The sequence below is a fragment of the Calonectris borealis genome, chromosome 2 (genome assembly GCF_964195595.1).
Source record: "Calonectris borealis chromosome 2, bCalBor7.hap1.2, whole genome shotgun sequence".
NCBI classification, from domain to species: Eukaryota; Metazoa; Chordata; class Aves; order Procellariiformes; family Procellariidae; genus Calonectris; species Calonectris borealis.
This window is the reverse complement of record NC_134313.1, coordinates 94,417,848-94,445,820: the sequence shown is the minus strand read 5'-3', so window position 1 is coordinate 94,445,820 and position 27,973 is coordinate 94,417,848. Positions and strand designations below refer to the sequence as shown.

The 27,973-nt window shown below is 45.2% G+C and overlaps 1 protein-coding gene across 1 annotated transcript; it reads left to right on the top strand.

Annotated features, from left to right (window-relative positions):
- Positions 1-13,902: 13,902 nt before the first annotated feature.
- FOXQ1 (forkhead box Q1) lies at positions 13,903-16,046 on the top strand. The gene has a single exon (XM_075140699.1). It carries the CDS (start codon positions 13,903-13,905, stop codon positions 15,151-15,153), a length of 1,251 nt encoding a protein of 416 aa, XP_074996800.1. The 3' UTR covers positions 15,154-16,046.
- The last annotated feature ends 11,927 nt before the right edge of the window (positions 16,047-27,973 follow it).

Below are 27,973 nucleotides of genomic sequence, written 5' to 3'. Positions count from 1 at the left end.
ATTTGTAAGCTTGCATAAGGAACATGATCTGAGCTTGCATTTGTTCCATGTCTGCAGTTCCTAGAGACCCGTGCGTGCAGACAGACTCTAAAGCTGCAAGCCTGATTCCCCTGCGAAAAAGAAAATCAGAAAAACTTTGTATTCTTTGCACTCACAAGGGCAGATCTCCTTACACCAGATACTGCTCTTTCAGCAGATCTTTGTGGGTGGAGATTTCATATCAGCGTGTCTGCCAATTCCTGCCAGAGTTTCATCCAAGCCACAACATACAGAGTCAACATTAATTACCATTAATTATTATTTATAAGAAGCAATATTATCTGCATTGCTATCATTCACACTTATTTTTATGTCTTACATAGGGCTCATGTGCATGGTACATCACTGCCCAAACAGACAGAACAAGGTCCCATGGAATCTGCAGACTAACACACAATATTGCCATCCTTAAACCATTTTGAATAAATCGTTGTAATAGTTAGGAGATCCCCTTTTCTGTGCTCCCATGAACTTGCTTTCTACTTTCTGTTTATAATTAGGTCAAGATTTCTCTTCTTTTTTTTTCCCACAGCCAAGAAGGAATAAAAAAAATCCTGCTTGTAGGTCATAAAATAATTGTTTTTTTCCTAACCAGAAAAACAGAAAAGAACCAACACAAGAACAGCATCCCCCCAAACCATTTGGAACCACCAAAATACAGTGTTTCCAGTACAAAACTCTCAAGTGAGCCATGTGCACTTTACCAGAATGTATTGGTTTCACACGACCAGAGAAAACATGCTGAATGCATTTATGTTGACTTTATTCCTCTATGCATTGTGTTGGCACAAGCAGAACCTTTCTCAGCCATCTCTTTATTCTGGTTCAAATCTTGTCTCCAGACCCAGAATCCTATTCTACGAAACAGGGTTTTGTGTTAGCCAATGGGGCTGATTTTGTTTAGTGCCCGTAAAACTGAGAAAACTTGCAAATATTACAAAATTCAATACGAAACAGTTAATTAGTCCAGATCGCTATTATTAGTAGTATTGAAGTTATTAGTATTGTTGATAATAACTGTTCGTAAATAATCATTTGCATACATTAAATTTAGCTGGAAGAACTTGTGCGCATTAGCAAATCCTATAATGAGCATGGTGCATATTCTCTTTTTAATGAATTCTGCCTCACTTCCAGTTTAAATAATATTTTTTTACCACTTTCTTTCTTGCTTATTTTGTTGCTTGATGCAATACACAACAGCACAGGCACCAAGATTAGTTCAGTGAATCCAATTTAGAAAGTCACTTTTGCATAGGCCAAGGTTAATGAAACCACTTGGGTACGTTAAAGTGAATTCACTTTGTCAATCCAGGCTTGCTGGAGAAACTATTAATAATCAGCTGGAACTGCTGAGTCAAAATTATGAATGAGGTGGAAACACTGAGCACATTTTATGTGCTCCCATTGCTTGTATCCTATTTGGGACTGTTGCAATCACGAATTATGCATAGCTCTGAAATACTACATACTTTGACCAATATGTATTGCAACATTTTGCTGGGGAGTCACAACATGTTGTGTCATACTGCATACACCTTTCAGTGAGAAGTATGAATTGAATAGAGTAGGAAAGCGCTGGATTACCATTCGCTGTTAAAAGCCAACTTCCATCTGAAAACATTTGTGAACAGTTTGATTTCTATCGATGTGTACATTTTATTTGCTTTGCTAAGAGATCAGACTAGACTTACTTCAATTGTCAGATACATAAGAAAAACAATTTTAAAACTAGATATTGTTGGCATATTTATCATTGTCCCTATTATTCACATATGCATTAGATTAATTTATTCCATAAATTATCTAATCAGAAAAGAGAAACCATACCATTTTTCTTATACAACTAGCAAGCACAAGCATTACAGGCATTACAAAGGGGTTCTTTTTGTTGGTGGGGTTTTTTTGCCCAAAATAAGTCATGATTTATTTGTATAATAGGACACCTGGGAACATTGTTCACAGCTCACGGGCAACTAATACATATAAATTATTTGCAGAAATAAAGCATTATGATGTTTTTACTCTGGTTTCCAACTCTGAAATGTCATACTCTTGGTTAGCATTCTTCACGTGAAAAGACAAGAGATATGCTTCCACAATAATAAAAGCATTCTGTATGGAAAATAGTTTGATCTATATTGTATCTATAACCAGTAATTACCATGCCATTATATTTATACCAACAGTCAAGCACCTCACTGGCATAAACAGACACACCTCTTTTGGCAATACAGTTGCAATCACATATGCTGGCGGTTATCTTCATCCAAAATTCACAGAGACAGTTAAATATGAAGAATGTATAAATTATTGTCCAGATCTTTAGCTAGTTCATCACACAACACTTCACTGAAGTTAATAAGGCCATACCATCTGATAACACATCCTATTATTCACAACCTAATTAAATTGTACATGGAAAGTTAACAGAAAGAGGTAACCAACCAATGTAATGCAAACAATGCAAAAGTCAGTGTGGCAAGCTTAAGCTAGCTCTATTAAGCAACATATCACTAACGGTGGAAAGAACACTTTTGGAAAGCTCTCAGTGTCAATAAAGACATCCTTTTTACTATTGATTAAGCAAGGCAACCATCAGGGCACATAAAAACACCTATTAACTCACTTTTTCCTGGGGCAAGCACTGATGTTCTAGCATTTCATGGAAAGATGTTACAAAACAGTATAATGTGAAACGTCCTCCTGCATGAGTCATATCAGAAAGAATGATAAGCAAGTGGTAGCCAAGCAAAGGAAGAGAATAACTCCAATGCTCGAGGTGGAACACAGTGTGCGGCTTTTACGCAGCAAATAAATTTTCAGGGGTAATTCCTCTCTCCTTACATAATCTTTTGGTCTAGCCTACTATGTTCAATTGTATCTCAACTTCAGGACGAAAATTGATTAATGGAAAGAGTAGCTTTTCTTTTCAAACTTTATTATCTTACATAAATAATCTCCATTAAGCAGAGTATCTTGACCATCTAAAAACTAAGATACCTCCATTTTAGGTACTTTCTAAGAGAAGACGGGCAGGCTGGAATTCACCTTAAATACTTTTAAAGCTCTGTAATACATCCCAGGTGATCACCTGGGAAGCCCTAGGCTTCCTTTCAGCTAACAGAAATGGGCACTGCAAGGTGCACATCACTTCATGTAATACAGGCATCTGCTTTGGGATGAGATGATGACAATTCTCTGGTGTGGCAACATGTGGAGGCATTTACAACTTCAAGCAGCTCTGAGAACTCACTATCTGGAAAGCAGAATCTACACATTTAGAAATTGTTAAAGGTACAAATTTTCAGTTAAAACTCACTATTATGTCTTCAGTTCGTAAGTTTTATTTTCTTCTTGCCTATGAATTTCTCTATCTTCTCCTCCATTCAAAATAAAGCCACTCTCCTTAGTGCTATAACTTTCCCACCATTTAATACCTTAGCCAATAGTTTTCTTGTGACAGACTGATATGGTTTATTAAAAAAAAAATTACTTAGGCTGTCATCAGATCTTACCTCTGGAAGGGAAGACTCACAACACACTGAGAAAGGTAGTTTCCCTGCAATGTTCTTGGGCAAAACTCTTCAGCATCACTGGAACAGAAACAGCCAACACAAAAGTACACTCCTGAAGATAACAACACTGCTGCCGTTTCCTGTAAAGGACAGATGAGAACCATAACACCTTATCAAAGCTTCAAGATATGAAATGAACACAAATATTCATATAAGTTACATCTTGCACTTGCAAACTAAAAGGAGCCAGGACATGGACTCCAGAGCTGGCATGTGATTATCCACACTGTTCAACTAGCAACAAGCTCCCTGACATGGGCTTGCCCCTGTCACCTAGTACTTTCTCACGCAACACACAAGCACGGTTCAGGAGACAGCATGGATGAAGGACCATTCCCTCTAGGCAGTACAGATAAGGCCACTTCTTTGGAAGGAAGAGAATTTAGCCATGTGGATGCAAGCCCTCAGGGGCAAAGACTGCGTGCTGGCCTGTTTTATTTACTAGTGCTAAGGTAACCATAAAGACCGGATGGGACGTTGTGGGCATCTTCAAGTATAAGATCAAGATTGTATCTGCAAGACTCACCATACTAAGACCATGATGTTTCAAATACTAATGAACACATTCATGCACAAGAGTAATTTTCTCAAATTAATTAGGATTACTCCTATGTATAAAAGTATGCCAGCGTAGGTGTTTGCAGAAGAGGTTTTGGAATGTCAGTCATCATATACCCATCAGTTAAAGTACACTCATGAATGCTTTTGCTTGGAAGATTGTATTAACCTTAATATAAAATACATGTTTTCTGGGTCTGATGACTCAGGAAGAACTTGCAAGTCTATACCTCAACCCATTAATCTTATATAAATAAACTTTCCCCTTGTGAAAGGGAGTCCCATAGTATTAATAAGTAGGGATCTTTCTCAACCATAATCAGATTCTGTAAGAATCATTTAGAAACATTTAGATTAATTATTTGTTGCGAATTATTCACTTAGCTCTGTCTCTTCAATCAAGAAGCACGGCTCTATTTCTTTCGGCAACATGAGCTAGTATAATAGAGTACAGAGTTTCCACATTTAACTCTCATATCCAACACCATTTAATTAAAGTCTCAACTGTGAATAGTCATGAGTCTGGCCAAAGTTCTGAAGGTTTGAATTCGGGCCCACTGGAGTGAAAGCCCCACCTATTCGGTTTGCCTCTGTGCTTGACTCCACCTAAATTCGTCAAGGGGCCAACCTTTAATGATAGTGCATTTAAAGGCCAAAGTGGGGGTAAGAGGGTACGGGGTGTACTACTTCACATCCTGCCTTCAAAATAAACTCTGTCCAAGTCACCAAGATTTACTTACAGAGAGTTGACGGGTATTTGAAGTAGCATGGTGGGAGGGCATTTTTCCCACAACACTTTGATAACTCTTAAAAGTTTTAATATATGTTGGGCTTTGCTAGGTTTCTTGGCATTGACTCCATCTCAACTGGAGAAAGTAAAAATGGACTGTCTTCCAAACCCCTATGGCATAAATAAATCAAGTTATGAATAAGGACTCTTGTAAGTGACGAGTAAATAGCTCCATAGTCTGATATATCAATGTCAAGTGCCAGGGCTTATGCTTCTCTGAAATGAATCCTGAACTCTGCAAATTTTTGAAATATTATTCCACCTTCTTGAAAATCCCTCTGTGCATCAGTCATACTCTGTTTCTGTTTCTCCTATTCTTTACAGTTGCTGGAGATTTTAATTAGGAGAAAAAAAAAAAAAAAGGAAAGATTTTGTACAGAAATTGTAATTAGAAGGAGATATCAAACCAATGCATGGCAGCCCCTTTCCAGAATTATACACTGATGTTCAACCTTCACTTTTGCATTTTTATATATTTTTTATTCAATTAAAAAAAACCAAACTCCTCAACCACCCCTAGCCATGAAAGACAGGAAAAGTACACTCCAAGAGAGAAAACGCAGATGAAAGACGATTGCTTCCAAACGCACCATGGGAAATGAAAACCCAGAGAACTCCCTAGCCTGAGGAAAGCTGTAGAGGTGAGCAGTCCAAAAAATTCCACCAGCAGAAGCAGCCAAATCGGAGATCTTTGGGCATCCTGGAAATCTTCTACAGCCTGAGTGGAACTGCTCTGCAATGGGCTCTCAGTTGGAGCTATCTACTCCAACTTTCTCCACATCTCTGCCTCTTCATCTCAGCTTTACTCCAGTCCCCTTTTCCTTTTCATCTGCTACCTTTATCCTGCTTGTTCCCCTTCCCCATAGGCTTCCCTTTCATTTTTCTTACAGTAAAAATTAAAAGGTTCTAAAATGTCATCTCTGTCACGAAAAAATGTCAAAAACCCCCAGTGTTTTTAAAAGGGAAAATGATCCATGTAAAAAGAAACCCAGACAAGCAGCTGTGTGTCACAGCAGCAATTACAAGCCCCAGAGAAGTCAAGATATTGTTTGTGCTAGACTCCCTATGTGCGTGCATACCGACTCCCTCCTCACGGTCCTGACTGACTTACAGGCAAGTAGCCATTGCATTAGAGCAGATTCAGAGATGTTTAAGTAAAACCTGGTCTTAACCAAACAAATCAGGACTACTGACAGATTTACAGGGGAGAAGGTACTGGGTGTGACACACCAGAAAATCACTAACAGACATTAAACTGGCTCAAGTCTGTGGACTATGTTTTACTTACCAGTCTTGGGCTAACACCCAGGACTTTTCTTTCCTTGCAAAGGTATGATGTCAGGCACATGGCAGTTCTTGAGATTCTGTATAAGCCAGCATTGCCAGAGGCTCTGTGCAGGTGTGGTTAACAGTTATTTAATGATTCTTCACAATTGCATGTATCTGTCTGAACATAAATACAGTCTGATCGTAATCTTTCTTTTCACACTATGAATTTGCCCTAGTGTTTCCACCCTTGCAGGTTCTCAAATGCCCGATCATAGTTATTACAGACCTGAGATTCACTGGATCATTTAAAACCATTCACAAACACTTTGCTGTCCTGTGGTATGGTAAGCAGGACTGAAGGCAGTGTACTTAATACAAATGCTGCAGCTCTTCACTTAAATTCTGTAAGTTTGGCTCCCTGATGACTCACAGGACTCTCCTCCCTTTCCCATGTTTACACACTGATGACAAGTACTGTTAAGTTTCTAAAAGCAAAATTATCAAAAAAACAGAACACTGGCAATTCCTGGGAAAAGCTCTCAGTCTTTCTCCTTTCCCCGGCAGTTGCACGAGCTTTTATTCAGCATAAATACTAGTACTGTTCAATTAGTTAAAATAATTTTGAGTGATTTCTTTTCCAAAAGGTAATAGTTTTCCTAATTAGTCACTTGCTTTGATAAGGCACTGACTTTTACTCTAATCTAAATTAACAAGACTTTATCTACCTGCATCATTTAAACACACCCTACTTGCAAATCTGGTATGACTAAAAACCAAGACAAGTGTTTGGTTTCATTTTACATTTGCTTCAAAGTGCCCCACTTGGAGGTTAATTATTAATCTACTCAAGTATATGTAAAGGTTCAGGGAAACAACGAGGTTAGTAGGTAGAGCAGTAGTTGAGGAATTAGGAAATCCATGTCCTATTCCCAGCTTAGATCATGTAAGTTTGGCCAAGACATTTAAATTCTGTGAACCTTTACTTACAAAACAGAAGTAGCAACACCCTCTGTGCAAAGCACTTTGACATCTTTAGGGAAGAAACTTCACGTGTGTGAGGCAACAGTACGTTTGTTCGCACCTTCAAGAGACTGAAACTCAGCTAATCCCTTAAGAACCTAGGAACTGGAGATCAGATACTCAACCCATGCAACTCAACAAAACTAATGATTTTGTCAGATCTGCAGCAGCTGAAGAACCAGCTCCTTGAGCTTTTACTGCATTTCTCTGCCATCTGAAAAGTGGTGAACACACACCTGATTTCTGGAACACGGTTTGGAGGTTATAGACCCCCATCCCCCAGCACCCTGAGGTACTGTAATAGATGTACCCTCAGTGTAAATATGCTGCCTGTCCCAGGACTAAGCAAGCAGCAGCATGGACCAGATTTTCAAAGATACCAGTGCTTGTTCTGGAGCTGTCCAGGGGGTGAGAGGATTAGATGAAAATGACTCGGCAGATGACAACTCAGATCTTGAAGCAGGGAAGGAAAACGGAAAACAGCAAATGGAGGACAGAACATGCACAGGGGAGACATAATTTGGGGGTGTTACTGCCGAATCCTGCCTACAACAGGAAGGCCTGGCCACTGACAGCCTGCTCCCGAATAGCTCCGTTATAATGCAGTTGACTTGGTCTTGGTGAAAAAAGAAAAAAAAATCAAGAAGTTTTTGACACCATTATTTATTTACACATTTGGCTAATGCTTATACCAATCATGGCATTCCACCCAGAAATAGCTTTTTGAAAACAAAGAAACAAACAAAAAAAAAAAGCCCAACCCAGAAGTAAGAATGTTGAATACTCACTGCTGTTCAACTGGAATATTATTGGCAAGGTGACTCATTTGTTAATCCACAGTGCTATAAATAGTACTTTAACTTAGTTGAATGGAAACATATCCTTCATATCTCTAGTCACTTGTTTACCCATGTAAAATATATGTGTTTTGAGTTGGCTTAGGTGTATTCCAGGAAGGGCTAGCAAAGTTCAATGACTCTCCATCACACATTCAAAGCCCTTCAGCTCTCGGTTAATTCTGCTGTACTTCTCTCACGATGTTGTTCGCTCTGCTCCATCAATGCACTGACTTAAAGGCAATAAGAGGCTATTGTAACAGCTCAGCCGGTGTTTCCTCATATCATGGGCCAGTGATAGCAAGCCTCTGGCATCAATACCAAGTTTGGCGCCAACAGATATTTGGTCTGACACCAGCAATAACAAGCTATGATGGTTTCTTTTTAAGTTTGTTTGGCACCAGTAGCAAGAAACATTCACTATTCCTGGCAGAGAGCCACAGAATTTCACCAAATGGCTTCTGCATCATAACTTCATAACAAACATAACACAACCTAGTTTCTAATTGCGGTGGAGCCTGTGTCTTAGCAAGCAATTCCGTCTGGACAATTACATCCCGACTTATCAATACCTGTGCTGCCTTCCAATACCAGTTTCGCTCTTACTGTAAGAATAATCTCCTTGAAGAGATCCACAAACCCACAAGTCCATCACCATTTGGATTTTCTCTCTCTTGGTGAAGTTATATGAAACCAGGTAATCAGCTATGAGAAAAGCCTATGGGGATAGTTACTAAATTAAGTCATCACAAAATGTGTTGTAAATACTATGTTGACTTAACCTCACTCCTCACCCTGCACTCTTTTATGTCGTGTACCTTCTCAGACAGCAGACCTGCAATATATTCCAGAGAGGTTCATCTTATGCCAGTGTGGAGCCCCTTTCAAGCCCTGAGGCTTAACATAGCTGTAGTAAAAAGAGCGAATTAGCTATAAATTATCTGAGTCTCAGGACAGAGCAATCTCCATTTTGACAGCTCCTTGCTGAATGGCACAACGCTTCTGATGAGGCCTCGTGGTGGATACCTCAGTGGACACAGCACAGGACAAGGATTCCGAAGAGCTCAGTTCTACAGACAGGACTGCAACCGACTTGCCAAACGATTTTCAGCAGGACTCCCCTCTACTCCTCTTTGCCTGGAAAATGGCAGAGCTCTGAGATCTCTGGGTGGAAAGGATGGTGTAAGAACCAGGAATTACTCCTCCAGTACTAAGCATTAGTAACAACAGCAATAATGTCATTCTCTTCACAGGAGAAGATCTGATCCTGTCCATTCTGTCACAGTCCAGTACGCCAGAGAAAAGAAATTTGCTTAGATGTAGACTTTTTTATGGGACATGAAGTGGACACAGGGAGGAAGTGATACTAAGTTCTCAACATGGGAAAACGTCATTCTGAGCAACAACGAAGAAAATAAAGACTGTGTGAAACAAGGCTGAAATGGAAGTCCCCATTGTAAATTCAGCTCTTACTTAGTACCTGCCAAAGACATGAGAAAATCTCTGCCCCCGGGGAATGGCTGAACTTGTGAAAAAGTGCAAATCTGTAGAGTTCCCAATGTGGGAATTCACGCAGACATGCATTCTGCTTCAGTGATCAAACTCTTCCTCTCAAGGTCTAAATGAATTTCCACTAACCTCCTTTCTTACAGCTCAGTCTCTAGCTGGATTTCCTTCAATGATAAAAATATACATAGCGCAATTAGCCAACCTTCACAGACTCTGTAGTTCATTTATGCACGCTAGGCACGTCTCCTGCTGTGAGCAGCCCATCCAAGGAGAACTCTTTGAACTGGTCTATTGTTGCTCGTGTAGTGTATTGCATTGTCCAATTTCATCATTCCTGGCAAGGCAGCACACTCCTGCAGCTTGCTACAGGAGGAGGAGAAGAGATGATGAAGCACTTTGTCCAGCTGGTGTGCCAGACATCTCAGATGTACAAATAAGCTTGCCTACCACTAACTATAGGACTTTCCCAGTCACCACAGAGAGACCTTTATTGACCAGTTGTGCTTACATGATCTTATCTGGAAGCCCTCTCTAATCTAGTTAGCAGTCTGAGGGACAGAAGGCAGAAAAGATGGTAAGAAAGGATTGGATGAAAAAAAAAGATTTAAAAAAAACCTAAAAGCGAGACCATAGTGTGACAAACCTTTGCACAATGTTTGCTGAAGCGTAAAACCAAACCATGGTTTAAAATACCATGGAGACAACTCAACTGGATCAACCAAAAATATACCCGCAACCACCAGTGAGTGTAGCATCTTGCTACATTTAGTAAGGAATATTTTTAGAACTCATAGCTTGAGCAAACTGCAAAGGACTACACTGCCCAACCTCCAAATATCTATTGGCACACTCTTACTATTTCTGAATTAAATGAGTCAAATACTACAGAAAATGGGAAGTAAAGTTGAGCGTGTGATTTCCAAGCAACCATTCGCATTTCTCCCCTTTGTCTTTGACTAAGTACTGTTTCGGGTAGGAAAAGAGGGGGTCATACATCAAAAAAAGTCTTGCTTTGCTGCTCTAAAGAGGAAGAGACATTTCATTTTAGAACAAAGAATTAGATTTTTTTTACATTGCTTCACTAGAGGTTTTTGGAGGTTTTTCTTGGGGTGATGGGGGTGGAGTGTTTGGCTTTGCTATAATACAGCACATCAAAGCGCTTTTGATGTGAAGTTTACTTAACAGAATCAGTTTTTCCGATGATTGTGTTAATCTTTATAAACCTGAAGGCGATACTGTGCCTTTTAAAAAACTATGGCAGGAAAAGACTTGAGGTTACATATACTCTCAGTGGTGAGAGATGGGGCACTATTTCGCCACTTCTTACAACTTCGCTTGTTGTTTCATGGGCAGCAATAGCAATGGGCCTGACACCGCTCTCATTTGGGCCAGGCAGGCTCTATTTAAATCATGCACAGTCCTTCACATAAGCACCTTCACGTGTTTTCTCAGGTAAGAGCCACCACAGATATCAAGGGCCAGTTTACAACGGGCACTCACTCAGAGGCAGCGAAGGGGCCTTGAGCCTCAACAAGAATCAGTGCTGACCTCAGGCTCCCTGTTCCCAGCCGTTAATAGCTATTTTTGTATTATTTTGAGCACAAGCTTCTGTCCCCTCTTGAATCTTGCAAAACCAGCTTTGCCATCCACTCCTAGTCTTGAAGTATGGCTGTGAAAAAGCTTCTGTTATGTCTGACGTGTTTACCTACAGCATTTGAATGACTTTTTAAGTTCTTTGAATAAAGATAAGAGACAATGTGTACATTTTCCACACAAATAGTGGAACGGTAATAAAATAAACATCAAAGGTAAGCTAGCAAATCATCGCTACTTCATTGCTATTTACAACAAAAGCAGGAAGAGGAAAAAACCTACCCTCGCCATTGGCATCATCTTAGAAAATACAAGTTTTGGAAGGAATGATAGCTTTTTCCCATACCCTTAAACACAAACATTGGCACCTACAACTAATGCAACGCTTTACTGAAAGATCTCGGTTTACATTACAGGGAGACAACAACAACAAGGAACCAAGAGAGGTCTCCCTCCTCTTGTTTTTGTCTTTCTGAATTGCCAGCTTTTCTGAACTGGTACAGCTTTAGTGAGAACAGGAAGACATCAAACCTGTTATTATTAAAGTTAGCAAGAGTACAACCAAAAGGACAGAAGAACTTGTCATTGTTCAGTATTTACTATTTCAGATCCACGCAGACTGAAGAAATGGCAAAGCTTTGAAAAAAAATGCAGGCGTGTGTGGGAACGTGTATTCTATTCAAGAGAGATCGAGACAGAAAGTAGTGCTGTTTGTTTCTTCTGTTAGTCTTTTAAACCTGCCCTTGTTCATGTTCCTCTCCAGCACTCCTTAACAGCCAGACCACAACAGCGTAGTCCTAACCGGAGTGACTCTGCATTAAGTATTTATTCTAAAATAAGGTCCAATTTAGAAAGACTGCTTTTGGAAAATATGGAGCAATCCAACTCTTACTCCAGGACACAAAATTCAAAGTCTATGTATGAGAAATAAAATATAAGCACCACACTAGATTTCTGCTGATGTTTTTGTTTTGTTATTGTTTTGCAGACGCTAGCGCTACTGCCGTATGAAGTCAAATAGCATTTTGCAATTGACTTTGAACAGCAAGCAGGATAGGACCCAACAGGGAGTTTTCAGCGAACCTACTGCCATACAGCTCTCTTGGTTGAGTCGTTCAGTCCAGCATACCGTTGAAGGAGGCAAAACCTCTGAAGGAAGGTAAGAGCCTGACAACTTAAACCTAAAACCAAATCCCAAAATCACGACTGATTTTTCTGGAATGAAAAGCGTCTAGGTGAAATTACAGAATACTTTTTGTCCCAGGTTTTACATGAAATTTATAGATCCACAACGTGCAACAAAATGTTAAGGCAAAGTCACTATTTAAAAACACAATAAAAGATTTTATTGGAGAGCAACAGTTATAACAGAGAGGCTACAAACGCACCACCCGGAAGAGATCAAGCAACGCTACTATATGCACATTAACACACTAAGGTTAAGGTTTTGACTAATTCTCTCGTAGCAAAAGCCCACAGCATCACCTACCTGTTCCCATTTTACCCCTGTACCGGGTGTGGTTATGACAGAAGGAAAGAGGGGCCAGGACTGAAACGACTTTGTCAGGCTACATAAATCATTAGGAATTCACAACTGCGAAGCCGTGTATTATTTTCCAACAGGTTGTTGAGCTGTCACATTACAACTTGTTGCTATATACGGCGCTATTAAAATAAATCACTGCATGTAACAGGTTCTGCTCTGCCACCTATAAGTCATTCTGCATTTTACACCTGGGAGGCGGGCCCGGCTCAGCGAAGTCGCGCCGAACTGCGGCTTCATTCGAAATACCCGGGAAGGGGAGGGACCTGGCAGGAGAAAATACAAACAAGTTTCGTAAAATAACTTTCCAACAAGACCTCGCTGTCATCTCAGCTAATTACGGCTCTGATACGGCTTATTAGCGCATACCCACCTTTGCTACCTTGCTTCTCCACCCACCACTCTTTCAGATCTTTCCCCTGGCTCCGCCTCTCGCCGGCGTTATAATGGGCTGGTCTGAAAGTGGTGGAGAGACACAGAACCACAGGGGAAGGGAGAGATAATGACAATAACACTAATAACCCTAATAACCCGGCTGCTACCCGCGCCGCAGCGAGGAGCCAGCCCGGCGTCCCGGCACTGAGGGGGGCCGAAGCCGGAGAGAGAGGAGCAGCCCCGACGTCCCGCGTGAGCTTCGCCCCGCGCCCGGGGAGCGCCGGGCGCTCGCATCGGCAGCGACCCCGAGGAGGAGCGGGCTCGGCGGGACGCGGAGAGGAGCCGGAGCTCCGGCAGCCGCTCGCCCGCTCGCACCGGCTCCGCGGGGGCCTCCGCGGCAACCCGCTCTCCTCCGGCCCCATGGAGCAGCGAGAGTAAAGAGCGAGGACGACAAAAAGGGGGCCGGAAAGAGAGCGAGCGCCCCGGCGGGGGAGAAGGAGGTGGAAGCCGGAGGAAGCGCCCCGTCCCCCGCCTCGCCGCCGAGGGCGGCCGGGCACCGCCGCCTGTCCTCGGCGCCCGCCGGCGGGGAAGGGGCCAGCCCCCTGCCAGCGACCCCCGGGAGCCCTGCCCGCCTGCCGTGCCTGCCCTGCCTGCCGCCGCGGAGCTGTCCAAGCCGGCGCGGGGGCAGAAACCCCCCGGCTCTCCTCGCCGCCCCGCGCCGCCCTTGAGGGGCGGGGGTCGCGCCCGCCCAGCGCAGCCGCGGGGCGCGGGGGGGCCGCCGGCGCCGCCGCCATGAAGCTGGAGGTGTTCTCGCAGCACTACGAGGACAAGCTGAGCGCCGGCAGCGACCAGGAAGGCAGCGGCTCCCTCTCTCCGGCGCCGGCTGAGAGCGAGCTGGGCTCGGACGGCGACTGCGCCGCCAACAGCCCGGGCGGCGGGGCCGGGGGGCCGGGGCACCCCCCGCCGCCGCCCCCCGCCCCGCAGCCGCCGCCGCCGCCGGCCGAGAGCGCCAAGGGGAAGCCCTACACGCGGCGGCCGAAGCCGCCCTACTCCTACATCGCCCTGATCGCCATGGCCATCCGCGACTCGGCCGGCGGCCGCCTGACCCTGGCCGAGATCAACGACTACCTGATGAGCCGCTTCCCCTTCTTCCGCGGCGCCTACACCGGCTGGCGCAACTCGGTGCGCCACAACCTCTCCCTCAACGACTGCTTCGTCAAGGTGCTGCGCGACCCGGCGCGCCCCTGGGGCAAGGACAACTACTGGATGCTCAACCCCAGCAGCGAGTACACCTTCGCTGACGGCGTCTTCCGCCGCCGCCGCAAGCGCCTCAGCCGCGCCGCCCCGCCGCCGCAGCCCGTCCGCCCCGCCGCCGCCGCCGCCGCCGCCGCCGCCGCCCCTCCGCCGCCGCCGCCGCCGCAGGAGGCGGCCGGAGCGGGCGCCGCGTCTCCCGGCGGTTCCCCGCGCTGCTGCTGCGCCTCCTCGCCCTGCAACTGCGCGCTGGGCCCCGCCGCCAAGGAGGCAGCGGCGGGGGGCGGCGGGGCGGCGGCGGGCAGCGGCGGCGCCAAGTTCTCCAGCTCCTTCGCCATCGAGAGCCTCCTCCGGCGGCCGGCGGGGCCCCGCGCCGCCCCGCAGCCGCCGCCGCCGCCGCCGCACGGCCGCCTCCTCTGGCCGGCGCCGCCCGCGCCCCCGCACCTGCTGCCCGGCCCCTACCCGCTGCTCCCCTACCCACCTGCCGCGCAGCCCCCGCCCGCCGCCGCCCTCTACGGCGGCGGCCTCCTGCAGCTCTGCGCCTACGGGCTGGGCGAGCCGCCGCCGCCGCTGCTGCTGGGGGGCGGGCGGCAGGCGCTGGCCCACGGCGAGCCGCCGGCGGCGGAGCGGCCGCGGGCGCCGCTCTTCCCCGCCGCCCTCCCCAAGGGCGGGCGGGGGCCGGCGCCCGGCTCCCCGCTCTACGGGCCCCTCCGGCTGGCCGGGCCGCTGCAGCCAGCGGCGGGGGGCTCGGCATCGTTCCAGCCGTACGCCGTGGAGACCCCGCTGGCTTAATAGAGCCCCCCTCCTCCCCTGCGAGGGACCTGCCCGGGGAGGCGGGGAGGGGGAAAGGAGGAGGCTCTGGATCCCGCACTTTAACTCCAGAGGCGACCAAAGCCTCCAAGCAAAAGCCTCGGTGACTGTGCCTTAGTGAAATGACAGTGGGTTTAACTTAAACCAAAAAAAAAAAAATATCAAAAAACCAAAACAACTGTCGTTTTGGACATAGCCATGAGCCTCAAGTGCTTCTTACTGTTCGTTGAGACTACTTGACTTCAGCCGTTCCCTCGCCGCCTCCTTTCTGTCCCCCCTCTTGTCCCCGCATCTCCTGCCATCGCAGCCTCGGGCAGCGGAGCAGGGGGTGCCCCCGCGGAGAGGCGCGGTGGCGGCAGCCGGGGGATGCGCTGTGCACTTGGGAGGGCGGGGAGGAGGGAGGGGGCCGGGGGCGCCTGCCGGGACGAGCAGGGAGAGAGAAAGGGAGGGGGCCGGGGGCTGCTGTGGAGCCGTAGGTCTGTACTGCAAAGCGATGCATCACTGTGCCAAAAGAAACCTTTACTCCTGTCCGGCAACTAGCATTTCGTGGGAAGGGAGGACATTAAATTATTTATAAAAGTAGTGTTTTTAACACAAAGAGAGTGCAGCTTTTTTAATTAATTATTGTTCTTGGGGGGGGCGGGAGAGGGGAAAGGGCTCAAGGAAATGTCAGGCGTTGTACATTTAAGGCCAAGACCACTGCTACTGGAAAGAGAAGAGTAATTTTTTTTCGTATTTTATTTTTGTGTTTGTATATAATATATGTGCGTGTGCATTTTGTTGACGCTCGGCCACAATGTTTTTTCCTTTATTTTTTTTCCCTCCTTTCCCCCGAATAAAAGCTGCCCCCTAAATAAAGACGGTAATAAGGAGAAGAGCGTGATGGCTGTGCTGGCGTGGAGGGAGGGGAGCCTGCCGTGGGGTAGCCTTGGCCAAGGAGCGCTCGGGCTGCGGGGGCAGCCGGGCTGCCCGCCCTTTCCTCGCCATCCCTCCCGGCGGGTAGAGGTGCCACGTACGGACGCGCCTTATTTTGACCACGGGAGGTGAGAGAGGTTCTCCTCTTGGGCTGCCGCCAGGTTTGGAAATCCTCTTCAATTCCTCGAGTCAAATCAGGTTTCCCCGCCGGTGCTCAGCCTTGCAGAAAGGCTGGCGATTTGCAGGCAGGCAAGTTTGCAGGCAGGCAGATCTGCAGGCTGGCTGCCCGACTTGGGGGCAGCCTGCGGAAGTCCTGAGCATCTGCCTGCCTTTTTTTTTTTTTCTTCTTCTTCTTTTTCTTTTTTCCCCGAAGGACAGCAGACGAAATGTAATCCTGTTGTCATCCCTCGGTCCAAGGAAAACTCGCTTCAGGAAGGTCGTTGGCACGACCGGGCTCAAGCTGCTTCTGGTGGAGGCAGCCCCGCTGGCATCTACAGCGGGCGAAACCTCAAGCAGGGTGAACGCTATTGAATATTTGCTAGTAATAAAAAATTTACACACGTTGCCTTCTCCCGACGCGTGTTGTGTTAAGGCTGTTTCGTATTGTCAGAAATGATGAGGAAAGCCTCAGAAAGACTGAGTCGGAAAAGTGAAAGGATGGGGTTTAACTGCCCGTGGTACTGAATTACAATTTAGTGGCGTCCCCGACGTCGAAGAGCTTTTAACAAACGCCGGGGCTTGTTTGTTCGTTTGTTTGTTTTAATTTTAAAAAAAAGACGAAAATAGGAGGGCTTTTTTCCCCTCCAAGTCTTCTGTAGGCACAGATCACCTAAACAAACGATGACAAGCAGAATTTTGGGCGCTGGTTGTTCTTTTTTCTAATTACTTTTACTTCGGACCCTAGACCCCCACCTCCTTTTCCCTCAGCGCCGGAGTTCAGCCGCTGAATAGCTTCTATCCTCGCAAAAATTTTGCCGAAGAGCGAAGGTGTGTTGGGAAAGGAAAGCTTCAAACAGAACAATCTGCGGGCGAAAACACCGACTTGTTTCAATAAAGCTCAAGCAGATTTCACGGTGTGTTTAGCTCAGACCATAACATTCATCAGAACATTGCGAGAGATTAGTGACTAATGTATGAAGTAATCCAACCCTTGAAGGAATTGGTTTTTAAGTACACACACGCATGCACACATACACACACACACACGCTATTTCGACATCATTCTGCCTTCAAGGCTCTGTGCAAATATTAATCTACCCTTCTATAACCTATCCTTTCCTCTAGCTTGTATTTTAACATCTCTTTCTTTACAGGAGTCCACATGAGCCGTCAGTATGCAACTGCTAATATCTTTTGGGTTTGTCGATCTGTAACGGTCATATTTCAGGGTATGTTAAAAGCACCTTGACGTGGAATTTGTTATTACAGCCACAAGCGGGTATTTAATCGGATGTACGTAAGTGTGAGTAGGGATGAATGTGTGTGTAAACGTATGCTTAATAGGATGGCATTCGGCTTTTTACTTTTAGAAAAGTCCCTTTTTATTAAAAATAGCTTAGCATTAAAAAAGAAAAGAAGCCACAGAGTTCGAGACGTGCCTTGTTAATAAGTATTTATCTTCTCTGAATCTCGATTTTTGGATACGTCGGGAAACGTACGTCAACAGTACAGTGTAAGGAGTATCTGTGTCCTCGCGGTCCTTTCCCAAAGCTCGCTCGGATTTCCCCAGCAGGTCGGGACCAGGATTTGGGTACCCCCGGCATCCGGGCTGCCGGGCGAGGCGCTGAGAAGGCGGGCAGGGCGGGCAGGTACCGCCCGCTGTCCGGAACCCGCTCGGCGGCAGGGCTGGGGGGCTTTCGCTTGCTGAAGGGTCGGGTCTTCTCCGCCTCCTCCCGTTCCAGCATCGGTTCCTCTTCCCATCCCCTGAAGAGGAGGCAAGGGACGAATTTCCCCCTGTTGACTTTTGGGTGGAAATTGCCCCGTTCGCGATACTGCTTAGACTTTGCCTGCGTTTCTGAGCAAGGGAGCTGGAATAGTTTGTTCACACGCAAGTGAAACTGTTTTTAAAAAGCCGGCTGGGTCCCGAATGTCACCCTGCCCGGCGTACACTTGCAGAGGTAGCCGCACGCCAGCTCTGGGGAGCCGGCAGAGGGGCGGAGGGCCCTGCCAGAGCCCCCGCCCGGGGCGCCCGGCTGGCCGGGACCCGGAGCCGGAGCCGGACCGGAGCCGGCAGAGGGGGGAGGCCAGCCCTGGTGTACAGCCATAAATCCGGGCTGTCAGCTGTGACAGACGGCTGGTGAAACACAGCACCTGTCCAAACACTTTCCAGCAGCAGGTAATCAGAGAACCGACACTTTACATTTTTGTGTGGAACAAGCACATTAACCGTTTCGCGCACCTTCCCAAAACAGCGACGTTTGTATGTCTGGGTACTTTGTCTTTCTTAACGTCTAATAAATCAGGATGACAGAAGAGAGACAAAGCCTTTCTGCTTTTGATATTTGACACATCAGCAGCAAGCCGATACTTTTGTGCCCTGATCTTTCAGCCCTACGAGGGTACACATCACCCAGAGTATCCGAGTGCTTGTTGGATGGGTGCAGTCCGGGGTGCTCGAGGGATTTTTACATGCTGTACAGGCAAAACTGATGTCAGTGGCATGGAAAGCCTGGCTGCAACGGGGAGTGTAACAGTCTGTTCATCGGCGTGTGAGAGGATCTGCAAACATCCCATGCTGGCTGCTCCATGCTGTCCGGACTTTCTTTGTGCAGCACTTGCTGAAAACCCCAGCCTGAGCATTCTGGTCCGACCTGGGCTCTGGTTTTTAACTGCATTTTTGAAAAGAGATTTGGCTTTCCAAATAAATGTATTTTGTTTCCAAGACTTTTTGTTCCATAACTGTTTCATCTCTTGCAGGTTCCTAATGTCTTAGTGTGCTTTAAACAGAAAAAAAAATCATACCTGACAAACAAAATATTTTCATCAAACATTTTTGCAGGGCTTCTCCCTTTCTTGCCCCCTACCCAGATAGTGATAAAACCAGTTTCTTACTTGACTAATGTTAGTCCTAACCGCTTTCCTAAATCTCTTAAAATTTTAATCTACTGAGCAGCAGAACTGCATAAACTCCTCCTTTGTGGATTAAGATCAAATTCATACAAAGGAGAAGTTTAAGCACTTCAGGAATTAATGGATGCCAAACACAAGCTCACAGAAGAAACAAACTTGCAGAGTGATCTGTGGATAACAGCTTGTGTATATTACACAGATCCCATGCAGCAGAAGAACACAGTAATACTGCACCTATTCTCCTTTATAGTGGAGGCAAAGGCTTTTACTCCTTTAAATTAGTGGAGAGATGTCAGTAGGGCAGCATTTTGATTGTGTTATCTTCCCATCAGATTAATTAACCCCATGGGAAGCCCACACAGGAACAGGCTCTTGGCAGGACCTGTGGACCTGTGGAGAGAGGAGCCCACGCTGGAGCAGGTTTGCTGGCAGGACTTGTGACCCCACGGGGGACCCACGCTGGAGCAGTCTGTTCCTGAAGGACTGCACCCCGTGGATGGGACCCACACTGGAAAAATCTGATGAAGCCTGAAACTTGCTTTCAGCTCTTACACTACCAATAAGACCCATAAGATGGAATAAATAGCCCTTCTCTATCCCTAACCCTTACTCAGGAAGAAGTCCACTGAAATCAATCACTTTATTCAAGACCCATCTCAGCACAGCACAAGACTCAGTCCAACACAGATCTTTAGTGAAAGCTCCTAAGCGAAAGTGCGGCCCTTGGTATGAGCTTAATTTCACACTAGATGCTGAGAGGACTGAAAGAGGATGGATGTAATTTTGCCTCAGGACCTTGTCTGTTTTTTCTGCCCCAAACCCTTTTTCAAAAGGATGGTTCTTAAGTACCTTGGCAGGATGTATCAGACACAGAAGACCCTTAACAAAAAAAAATTTCACCCCAGAAAAAGGCACATAGAAAGGACTCAGATTCACAGGCTCTTCATCTTTTGCACCATGCCTCAAGTAGCTGTATTGGGTTTGCGTGACAAGGTTTTGGTAGCAGGGGGCTACAGGGGTGGCTTATGTGAGAAGCTGCTAGAAGCTTCCCCTATGTCCAATAGAGCCAATGCCAGCTGGCTGCGAGATGGACCCACCACTGGCCAAGGCCGAGCCCATCAGTGACGGCGGTAGCGCCTCTGGGATAACATAGTTAAGAGGGGGGGAAAAAAACTCCTGTGCAACAGCAGTTGCAGCGGGAGAGAGGAGTGAGAGTATGTGAGAGAAACAACTCTGCAGACACCAAGGTCAGTGAAGAAGGAGGGGGAGGAGGTGCTCCAGGCGCCGGAGCAGAGATTCCGCTGCAGCCCCTGGGGAAGACCATGGTGAGGCAGGCTGTGCCCCTGCAGCCCATGGAGGTTAATGGTGCAGCACATATCCACATGCAGCCTGTGGATGACCCCACGCTGGTGCAGGTGGATGCCCGAACGAGGCTGTGATCCCATGGGAAGCCCACCCAGGAACAGGCTCCTGGCAGGACCTGTGGACCCGTGGAGAGAGGAGCCCACGCTGGAGTAGGTTTGCTGGCAGGACTTGTGACCCCGTGGGGGACCCACGCTGGAGCAGTTCATGAAGAGCTGTAGCCCATGGGAAGGACTCATGTTGGAGAAGTTTGTGGGGGATGGTTTCCCGTGGGAGGGACCCCATGCTGGAGCAGGGGAAGAGTGTGAGGAGTCCTCCCCCTGAGGAGGAAGGAGCAGCGGAGACAATGTGTGATGAACTGACCGCAACCCCCATTCCCCGTCCCCCTGCACTGCTGGGGAGGAGGAGGTAGAGAAATCAGGAGTGACATTAAGCCCGGGAAAAAGGGAGGGGTGGGGGGAAGGTGTTTTTAAGATTTGGTTTTATTTCTCATTATCCTACTCTGATTTGATTGGTAATAAATTAATTTCCCCAAGTCAAGTCTGTTTTGCCTGTGACTATAATTGGTGAGTGATCTCTCCCTGTCCTTATCTCGACCCATGAGCCTTTCGTTATATTTTCTCTCCCCTGTCCAGCTGAGGAGGGGAGTGACAGAGTGGCTTTGGTGGGCACCTGGCTTCCAGCCAGGGTTAACTCACCACAGTAGCCCAAGGTGAAACTTCCTACACAAGAGCAAGGAGAACGACCATAGCCCCGCATGGAAGGGTAGAGCTTCTGAACTGAAGTCCAGATTTTGCACAATTGTTCATTGAGCTGGGGGAGGTGTTTCATTTAATAACAGACAAGAGAGTCCCTTTATTGTGCCAGGCTTTTTGCCTTTTAAGTCTGAAGTAGATGTAAAAACAAAGTTGAAATCCACCTCCAGCCAAATTCAAGGCACTAAAGCTGTGATTTTGGCAAGGGTGGTTGTATCCTGTCGCAACTTTGCCTAGCGCTGCAGTAGCTCTTTAATAATGGGGTGAATATGGTTCCATTTTTCATTTATGTTCTGGAGAGGAAACATTTTCCTCTTGAATAAACTCTTCTGTCTTCATTGACACTCTCAGAAGTCTCGAAACCAGCTTCAGAAGCGCCATCTATGAAGCCCAAGTACCCCATCATAAAATCAGACAGATAGCTAGAGAGAGCCTGGCCCTCTCTAGGCATTCAAACCTATATTAAAGCATCATTATTTAGGTTATATAGAGTGCCAGCTTCTGAAAAGCTAGCAATTTATGTAGTCTCCAGCCCTGCATAGGAGCTAAACATTGTTATTGCCTTCAGGAAGTTTTACCTCCATACATCTGGATGGACTAGGCCTTTGTCCTCTTTTCCAGAGCCAGAGGTGGTGTGTATGAGGAAGGATTGAGAGAACACACTGTCATAATATTTGTGCTCTTGCACCATGGTATTGTTTTCTTTGTTATGACATGTTTCAAAATTTCAGAGCTCTTTCAAGCAGGATGGCATACTAATAACCTCCTTTGCTATGGGGAAAAGCAATACTTCTGTGGGTTTTTCCCTTAATAGCAAAGCAGAGAATATTCAAGATGGAGCAATAGGGATCTACTCTTCAGTACAATGTCTTGAGCAGAGTATGTGGAAAGTAGGACCAAGGACCATCAGGTAGAAAAGCATGAGAGAAAAAAAGAAAAATAGGTTGACACCTAATTTTCCAAATTCCACTGTAGGTGCTTCCTGATCATAGCTATTCATCGAGTACATGTTTATAACCAGTACATAAGGGTTCGTAAATGTTCTAATAAGTATAATTTAGCTGGTTGAGGGTCCAAGGGGTTTATTTTAGCTGTGTTCGTGCTGTTTTAAGTAACAATTTGGTACTGGAGTAATAGTCCAATAACATCGGGCAGCCAACTAGTAACCCTTCACATAAATAGTGTATTTCATGTTATCCTTACTATTACTAAAGTATTTTTAGTCTGCTATAGAGAAGCAATGTTAGTGATTATCATGCCAGAGCCAAACTGGGCTTAACTATTGGTATTCTGTGGCTCCATGGTGTATCCCAGGCTACCTCACTGGACAGAAGAATCTTAAGCAAGACTGCTTCTGTGAAACTCATTTTACTTTGGCAGAACTTTTAGTTACCTGACTTAGAGATCTTAAAGTTTTAGCAGAAACCTACGAGTCTGATTTCCTAAACTTGTATTTTTATCAGTAGTTGTTACAAATGGCCAGATAAACTTCAGTATTCCAAGTAGAAGTTGTCAATCTTACTTCAAGGTTTTGAAAAGATAATTTTCTGTAAGACCTCAGAGGTGACCTACGGTCTTTCAGAACAGACCAATGACACCAAACAGTTTATTTCAATTCCTTCCACAGCATTTGCTGTTGAAAATTGTGGCAACTCACTACAGAAATAGTTTTCCCTAGTTTTCTAATAAGAGCCTATGAAAATGCAGACATGAGAGGCTTCTAGGATTGCCCAATTCACTTTCCTTCCAGTGCAGTTTTCTCCAATCTATTTTTAATAACTTACGAAGCAAGGCAGGATCTAGTAGCCTTGTTTAAAAAATCTTAAGCTATGGAGAAGAAACCTCACAGAAAATATGGTTTTCTTTGTGAGAAAATTCAAGTTGCATCACCAGGTAATAACAGATTTTTAGTATTTGATATTCCTAAAACAAGTGTTTTAGGAGTGTGTAAGTGTGTAAGAGAACGCAATTCTCTTTCGCCATCAAGCAACTACTGTTGCTCTGGGTACTTCATCCAGCCATCTTCAATACAGCGGTATATGCTCATTACTCATCCTCATCATACAACACCGAAGTAATTCCCCTCTCTTTGGCATATACAAGCCTCAATTAGTTGTACGTTATCATCACATTCCCCATTAATCACTTAGCAGAACTGTACAGATGCACAGCAGCAACTTTCTCACTTTTTCCTCATAAGTCAGTCCAGGAACCCCCCTAGTCATTTCTGTTTTTCTCTGAACTTGTCTGGAGTATCTCTTTCTGACTAATCATGAGACATGGCAAAGTCATAGCTTTCTGTGTCACAACACCTGGAGTCACGTCAGGTTCTTCCCACGCCCCCCAGCTCCAGAAGACGCAGGTTAAAGAAGGACAAAAGCTATAAGTTATCTTCCAAGACCCAGCTAACACATGACAACAGAGTACACAGCCTGCAGCTACCCAGCCTTCTAGCAATAACCACCAAAAAAAACCCTTCAGTGTAACATTTCAACAAAGTCTTGTTCAAGCAGAGAAACAGCCTTCCCCTTTCACCCCCCTCTGCTCCCTTATCTTACTTGCCTTTATCCAAGGCTATCCTTGAGGAAGCAGAAGCAATTTCTCCCTTGAGTCTAGTCTACAAAACATTGAGCACAGAAAGACTGAACTTGCCATAGACTCTTTTGATGCCAGCATCCTTTGCTAAGATGGCTTTGCCCCAAGTCTCTTGCAGACACCATCTCTCCTTGCAGACCCTGAGTTGGGAAGATAAGAAAGGCTATAACCTGCATTCCTCCTGGTCAGAGCCCCTAGCTCAGCTCAACGCACCTATGCTGTGGCAAAGTCACTGCTGAGACTTCAGCCGAAGCAAAATAAATGTATGCCACCATTAGTGGCAGTTCCCAAGGAAGTGTGGGCAATCTCTGGGTCTTCTACAGCCAGCGAAATGAAACATTTGTCAGAGCTTTACAGGAACATTCAGGTTTAAATTTTCCTATTCCCCAGGGACTAGGCACTGCTCCCCATTTCTTTTACTCCGTATAAAGGAGATGATTGGTTTTACCCTTTGTGGGGAATAAGTTCGCCCCACTCCATATTGTTCCCGGTGACTGCAAGGGAATTTCCTCTGTGCATTATCGTTTCTGTCACCACAGATGACAGGTTCAAATCTGACCAGTTGACTTGACAAGCTCAGCACATGCTATCATCTTGTTATTATAATTTCTTCCTCTCCAGCACAAACAACCAGAGCAAGGATTGCGAGGCTACCCTTTAATTAAATTACCTTTAATTAATATTTACATCAGTAAAATTGGAATAAGACACTTTTTTGTTCCTTATACAGCTGAAATCTTAAGGACAAAAGATCCTGTAACTAGCTTAAAAAGAACTGAAAGGCATACATTTTCATAGTTTGATTTAAATGTTGGGGAATTATGCTGGGGTTTCCTATAGGGTGGAGATGACTCCTGAAACTGGGAAACAACATCTGAAGCAGCTAGAAATCAATCAGTTCACACGCAGGCTTGTGGACACTGGAATGGTTCCAAAAGCCAGTTAGTTGGACAAGTAAGTTGGTCTAGCAGAGAAGAGCATGGGGATAAATGTTCTAGAGATAGTGCCTGCACTAATTAGCAGAAGTTGCAGTTTACTGTCTTACTCTGAGGTACCATACAGGCCTTTTTATTTTCAGGTCATAGGATGGTATCGACAATTAGTAACTATTTTAGTTTTATATATATTAGTGTCACATAAAAAACAAACCCTACAATAAAACATCTTAAAGCTAATCATTCAAAAACTGGGACCATTGTGCTCATACACCATTATTTTAGCCCCTTTTAATTCAGTGCACATGCCATTGTAGTGCACTGTTTAAATTACAGGATCACACTCTATTTTTCTTCCTATAGGATTCCTACACCATCCAATAACTAGTTATGGTGGGAAGAAAACAGTCCTGTGCAATTAAAAGGAATATTGTTCTCAGGGCCCTGACTCAATGGAAATCAGAAGGTTTATTCCAAGTGAGAAAAAGGACCTCTGGAAAGAATGGATGTTTTAAATATTTAAGTCGTAGGATTCTGGATGTGCACATACATAGAAGTTAAAATCTTTTCAGCCAGCTTGATATCAGGATATATAGAAAGCTGTTGTAAACTAAGCCACATTTTTTGCATTTGGAGTACTTCTGGTAGTTAGCTTTATTAGGAACACAGGCAGTTGTTACTTTACCACAATCTATTCTAATACAGGGGACACTGCAGTCAAAAAGGCAGACTCTGTGGTATAATGCTGTCCTGGTTTCGGCTGGGATAAAGTTAATTTTCTTCCTAGTAGCTGGTATAGTGCTGTGTTTTGGGTTTAGGATGAGAAGAATGTTGATAACACACTGATGTTTTAGTTGTTGCTAAGTAATGTTTGCATAGTCAAGGACTTTTCAGCTTCCCATGCTCTGCCAGGTGCACAAGAAGCTGGGGGGGGCACAGCCAGGACAGCTGACCCAGCTGGCCAACAGAGTATTCCATACCATATGACATCATGCTCAGTATATAAACTGAGGGTTGGTCAGGGAGCAGCGATCGCTGCTCAGGGATTGGCTGGGCATCTGTCGGTGAGTGGTGAGCAATTGCATTGTGCATCACTTATTTTGTATATTCTATCATCATCATCATTACTATTATTATCCCTTCCTTTTCTGTTCTGTTAAACTGTCTTTATCTCAATCCACAAATTTTACTTCTTTTTTTTCGATTCTTTCCCCCATCCCACTGCAGGGTTGGGGGGGGGGGGGGGGTGAGCGAGCAGCTGTGTGTTGTTTGGCCACCTGCTGGGTTAAACCACAATACATGCACACCCTGTCATAGTATCCTTTTAGAAATGAGGTTTTGCAATTTCTGAACAGTCACATGCACCTAGAGTTGAGTCTAACTCAGATAATAATCTGAGCCATGGGACCCTTCCCTTTGGCACAGTTCTGCTCTTCCTCACCAGGACAATAAGCCTCGTTTAGCACGCTGGTGCCTACAGGTCTCCCAAATGTGATGAAGTCTGACAAAACTGTACCCTCATCCTCGTATTCATTCTTATTTAATTGCTTGCAAAACAGGATTGAACACTGCTTGAGTTCAATTTATTTTGGTTGGTTGCTTTCGTAAGCACCATCCATCCATCTCTGATGCAAGGCCAGCAAGCAGCATCCTGCAATCAGAGATTGTGTCCAGAACCCGGATCTACCAGCCATCACTATACAAAGTGCAGCACAGGAGCATCACAGGGATTTATGACACCAAAAGGAGGACTTGGTATCCATAAACTCATTACTAGAGTCCATTCCTCAAAATGGCATATGCTGCCCTCAGATCATGCCTGCTGCATGCAGTTTCTACTGATACCAAATACATCCAAGCCCATATACACAAGCTATAAAAGCTAGCAAACAGTCAAGAACAACACAAACTAGTAATTAAATTTCACCATTTCATGACAGCTGTAAGACACTTGAATTGTATGGATAACATATACCCCCCCAAAAGGACTGGTAGGAATGGATGCATGTAATGATAAGATCCCTTCTATTTATTTGATAAATTTCCCATTCAATGGCAAGAACAGACTGAGAAATGCTGAAAATACATTTCCATATATTGACTGGGAATTATGTTCTCTGTTTAGGTTCAGCCTCACAATTTCATTCCACAACAGAAAAAAAGTTGATGATACAAAAAAAAAAAGACCCATTTGTTTTCAAGGTATACATATCTACATGACAGATAGCTCCAGCTGATTTCAGCAGGAGTTCTCATGGACACAAATATCTCAATCATTCAGCTCTTGTTGGGAGTGGCTCAAAACGCAGCAGAGCCAGGAACTAAATGGGAGCAGCTATACATTAATCTTAATTGCTATTCTATAAATAGTCTGGGAAAGAAGGCAATGGGAAACCCCAGCCACATTGAGCAACCAAAGTCATGAAGGGGTATTTTTGTGTCCCCTGTATTATTAAAAGGCCAAATAAGTGTTCAAATTAGAAGGCTCAAACACTAGCATGAAACTTTGTTTTGAGCAAGAGGCTCATTTTGGCATAAAGCCCAAAAAAATCATTAAACTCATTTTCATCTGATAGTTTGCTATATGTTTTCATCTTTCTCCACCCCATTTCTTTAAACTCTCCTATGTGAGCCAAATTTGAAATCTTCAGATGCTGAACATGTCGATCACTTGCATAGCAACTAATCTTAAACATATTACGAAGAGCCTTAAGGCCACAACTGCAGCAAGCTGTGGGGGACCCACAGGATTTCAAGGTGCTGAGCTTACCATGGGCCAGGCTGCACTCAGTTTTTCTGAGGTTTTCTCCATGCAGCAAAGAATAGGTTAAACAACCAAGCATGCCTGCTTTTGTGCATTAACAGCCCATCCCACAGACTCTGCAAGGTTCTGCCTCAGATAGGCAGGAAAAGTCTCTGTCTCACACAATGCCACCCAGAAGTCCATGCAATGCCATCCTTACTGTAAACAGAAGGAGCCCTTTGACTCCAGTGTGAGGCGAAATCAATGAGCAACATCTGGAAGATCTACCAGACTAGGTCTCCCAACAGCATATCTCCTTGATGGACATAACACAAAAAACCTAAGCCTTCAAAATACACACTCATCCTTCAGGGAGAGTCACGATAGGCAGGAGTTAGTCAGATGCCCATGGACAGTGAGTGACTCAG